At 46.1% G+C, this 5,000-nt stretch overlaps 2 protein-coding genes across 4 annotated transcripts in view; one reads left to right on the top strand and one right to left on the bottom strand.

Annotated features, from left to right (window-relative positions):
• Positions 1–5,000, top strand: part of LOC311314468 (uncharacterized protein) — a 50,267-nt gene that overhangs the window by 14,495 nt on the left and 30,772 nt on the right. The gene's annotated exons all lie outside the window — the stretch shown is intronic.
• adcy1a (adenylate cyclase 1a) overlaps positions 1–5,000 on the bottom strand; it is a 40,376-nt gene that overhangs the window by 4,872 nt on the left and 30,504 nt on the right. The window contains exons 15-16 of the mRNA XM_084444894.1: positions 4,657–4,783; positions 4,344–4,460 (exon numbers count right to left, since the gene is read on the bottom strand). Of these exons, the coding sequence (XP_084301020.1) occupies positions 4,344–4,460; positions 4,657–4,783 (244 nt within the window). The remainder of the gene's footprint in view (positions 1–4,343; positions 4,461–4,656; positions 4,784–5,000) is intronic.

Genomic DNA, 5,000 nt, shown 5'->3' with positions numbered 1-5,000 from the left:
TGTGTTAGGACAACTACAGGTCCTAGGGTAGGAGACATAACTAGTGTGTTAGGACAACTACAAGTTCTAGGGTAGGAGACAGGACGAGTGTGTTAGGACAACTACAGGTTCTAGGGTAGGAGACAGGACTAGTGTGTTAGGACAACTACAAGTTCTAGGGTAGGAGACAGGACTAGTGTGTTAGGACAACTACAGGTCCTAGGGTAGGAGACAGGACTAGTGTGTTAGGACAACTACAGGTTCTAAGGTAGGAGACATAACTAGTGTGTTAGGACAACTACAGGTTCTAGGATAGGAGACAGGACTAGTGTGTTAGGACAACTACAGGTTCTAGGGTAGGAGACAGGACTAGTGTGTTAGGACAACTACAGGTCCTAGGGTAGGGGACAGGACTAGTGTGTTAGGACAACTACAGGTTCTAGGGTAGGAGACATAACTAGTGTGTTAGGACAACTACAGGTTCTAGGGTAGAAGACAGGACGAGTGTGTTAGGACAACTACAGGTCCTAGGGTAGGAGACAGGACAAGTGTGTTAGGACAACTACAGGTCCTAGGGTAGGAGACAGGACAAGTGTGTTAGGACAACTACAGGTTCTAGGGTAGGAGACATAACTAGTGTGTTAGGACAACTACAGGTTCTAGGGTAGGAGACAGGACTAGTGTGTTAGGACAACTACAGGTTCTAGGGTAGGAGACAGGACTAGTGTGTTAGGACAACTACAGGTCCTAGGGTAGGAGACAGGACAAGTGTGTTAGGACAACTACAGGTCCTAGGGTAGGAGACAGGACAAGTGTGTTAGGACAACTACAGGTTCTAGGGTAGGAGACAGGACTAGTGTGTTAGGACAACTACAGGTTCTAGGGTAGGAGACAGGACTAGTGTGTTAGGACAACTACAGGTCCTAGGGTAGGAGACAGGACGAGTGTGTTAGGACAACTATAAGTTCTAGGGTAGGAGACAGGACCGTTTTTTTAGGACAGGCACAGGTTCTAATGTATTAGGTGCTAAAGATAAGATGAACTGAACCCTGTAAGACAGCTGGGGGACAGTTACTGTCCTCCAGACCAACAGAGCCTGTCCTCCAGACCAACAGAGCCTGACATAGTGAAGTGAACCAGCTGTCCTGCTTATTTTTATGAAGTACATCAATAATGTGATACAGTATCACATTGAACAACATACCCTGTATTGATATAGTACACCAATGCCCTATAATAAAGTAAAGAGAGGAAGCCATTCTAAACATGCCTGGTCCCAAGGGTCAACAGTGTGTTGGAATAGCACTTTCTGTGTTTACTGTTTACATAAGAATCTGCCCCTTGTGAGGAGCCACACATTTCCTGGTGGGAAAAAGTCCAGGATGTTTGATTTCATCACTTCCTCAGAAGGGGAGGGGACTGCAGGGAAGGAAGAGTGATCCGCGGATGTTCATCAATCACTGGAAACATCAACAGACAGCTGTGACATCACACCGCCACCTAACCACAACCTCAACATCAAATCATGACTGAACCACAACCTCAACATCAATCCATAACCTAACCACAACCTCAACATCAAATCATGACTGAACCATAACCTCAACATCAATCCATAACCTAACCACAACCTCAACATCAAATCATGACTGAACCATAACCTCAACATCAATCCATAACCTAACCACAACCTCAACATCAAATCATGACTGAACCACGACCCCAACATCAAACCATAACCTAACCACAAACTCAACATCAAATCATGACTGAACCACCACCTCAACATCAAACCATAACCTAACCACGACCCCAACGTCAAATCATAACCTAACCACAACCTCAACATCAAATCATGACTGAACCACAACCTCAACATCAAACCATAACCTAACCACAAACTCAACATCAAATCATGACTGAACCACAACCTCAACATCAAACCATAACCTAACCACAAACTCAACATCAAATCATGACTGAACCACAACCCCAACATCAAATCATAACCTAACCACAACCTCAACATCAAACCATAACCTAACCACAACCTCAACATCAAATCATAACCTAACCACAACCACAACATCAAACCATAACCTAACCACAACCTCAACATCAAATCATAACCTAACCACAAACTCAACATCAAATCATGACTGAACCACAACCTCAACATCAAACCATAACCTAACCACGACCCCAACGTCAAATCATAACCTAACCACAACCTCAACATCAAATCATGACTGAACCACAACCTCAACATCAAACCATAACCTAACCACAAACTCAACATCAAATCATGACTGAACCACAACCCCAACATCAAATCATAACCTAACCACAACCTCAACATCAAACCATAACCTAACCACAACCTCAACATCAAATCATAACCTAACCACAACCTCAACATCAAACCATAACCTAACCACAACCTCAACATCAAATCATAACCTAACCACAACCTCAACATCAAACCATAACCTAACCACAAACTCAACATCAAATCATGACTGAACCACAACCCCAACATCAAATCATAACCTAACCACAACCACAACATCAAACCATAACCTAACCACAACCTCAACATCAAATCATAACCTAACCACAAACTCAACATCAAATCATGACTGAACCACAACCTCAACATCAATCCATAACCTAACCACAACCCCAACGTCAAATCATAACCTAACCACAAACTCAACATCAAATCATGACTGAACCACGACCTCAACATCAATCCATAACCTAACCACAACTCAACATAAACAATGACACAACACATACTGTAAAACAAAAACAAAAAAAGTCTCCGACGCTACTTCAGGCGAAGCACGGACATCAACGCCGGGCTAGTCGGCAGCGGCTTAATCACTTACACCCCGTAATGACGCAACCTACCAGCTGACTTAGCATTGTCAGCTGTCTTAGCATTGGTCCAGTACATGTATTTAAGCTGTCAAAACATGTTATTGTTCGCTCATGTCATTACTGCTGTGATCGCTTGCTATCTGCGTGCTCGCCCCACCTCCTCCCCTGCTCCGCCTGTGTTCTGTCGATGTCGTCTCTGTTGTCGTCGTTGCTCTCTGTTCCGGGGGTATTTACTGCACTCTTCTGGTATTCCACTATGTGTCGGCTAGTGGAAGCCGGGGAACTTGACTTGCTTAGTCGCTGTGGCTCTCCATGGTGATCGTGGGCCGAAACATCTCCGAAGGGCCATCCTAGCGGTCCCTCCGGTCACCATGGAGGCAGAGGCTTTAGACTGTACTCCTTCGGAACTCCACGAAGCGTCGGCCCGTGGAGGCCAGGGACTATAATGTACAGCAGTCCCCCTGTGGCTCTCTTTGACGGTCTTAGTGGGCTGAGTCACCTCCGAGCGACTACCCGATTGCAGCCCACTCTGATCATCATAGAGGCAGGGGGCTAAATCGATGCCGTTCCCTCTTCCGGCACTCTGGGCCAAGCTGGCCCAGAGGGGGGACACATCTAAATTATCGCCCCCCCCTACTACGCAGTGGAAGGCAGGGGGCCCTCTGAACAGAGCACACTGCCAAAATTCCATATGCTGTATTTGCTGCATGCAAAATAAAGGGGTCAATTTTGACTTAAGTGATCTTGACTGAAATAATAATAATAATAATAATAATAATAATAATAATAATAATAATAATAATAATAATAATAATAATAATAATAATAATAATAATACATCATTCTGGTCGTCGAGGGTGTTTATTAGCCACACGTGATCACACAACACGTGAGTGAGGGGCGACGCAGCACACACAACACACACACACACACACACACACAACACACACACAAATCTTCAGGGGTCGCCGGTGGAAATAGTTCCCTGCATGTATCCCATCCTAGACAATGTCCTCCAGGGGCAGCCAGGAGCAGTGAGCAGCCTCGTCAGTGGCGCCCAGGGACCAAGTCCAAGTGCTCAGTCCAAGTCCTCGTCAGAGACAGGACTGAGGAGCATCTGTTCTTCTGCATGTTTTTCATATTGGGTTCTTTGGGAGGAAACCCTTGCGAACACTGGCAGAACATGCAAACTCCTCACAGAAAGGCCCGGAGACCGTGTTGCTGTGAGGTGACAGTACTAGGTACTGCGCCACCGCGCCACATATGAGCGATTTTGGGGTTCAGTGTCTTGCTCAAGGACACGTCGGCACAATGCCAGGAGCTGGGATCGAACCGGGGACCTTGCGATCCCCAGACGGCTGATCTAGCTCGCTATGTGCAGAGAGGTCCAAGCCCTCAAAGTCAAAGTCCAGGCTCAGAATTATTAATTATTATTATTATATGCCAGAAGATTAGACAGTGGTGGCGTGACCGTGACTCACCATGTTCCTGGGATTGGACATGAGAAAGTGTTGGGCCACATGGGCGGGTAGGAGGTTGAACAGAATCCTTTTGTTGTCCAGTTTGACTTTTTCCATGTCGTCTCTCTCCTCCTCCGCCTGCAAGGAAACAAAGATAATCAGACAACTAAATCAGGGCAAGAGGGTCTTTATTTACTACCTGCAATAGCTTGTGTCCATCACTAGAGGGGGGTAATGGCTCACAAAAATTCACAAGCATTTCTTCTCTCAGACAAAACACACACACACACACACACACACACACACACACACACACACAGAAAGACATACACACCTGAGTGGCCCAGAGGTAGTCCAGACGTAATTTGAGGTCCAGCTGTCGGGAGTGCAGAGCCAGGGTTCCAGAGAAGAGCAACAGAGCCAGAACTGGATCATACCCCCGGGAGTAGAGAAAACCTCCCCTAAAGAACACACACACACTCACGCACACACACACACACACACACTCACGCACACACACACACACACACACATACACACACACATACACACACACACACTCACACACACACACACACATACACACACACATACACACACACACACTCACACACACGCACTCACATACACACACACATACACACGCACACACACACACACACACGCACACACACACAC

This window comes from Borostomias antarcticus (assembly GCF_949987555.1).
Source record: "Borostomias antarcticus genome assembly, chromosome: 10".
NCBI classification, from domain to species: domain Eukaryota; kingdom Metazoa; phylum Chordata; class Actinopteri; order Stomiiformes; family Stomiidae; genus Borostomias; species Borostomias antarcticus.
The sequence above is the reverse complement of the archived record's forward strand: the minus strand, read 5'-3'. Positions and strand labels throughout refer to the sequence as shown.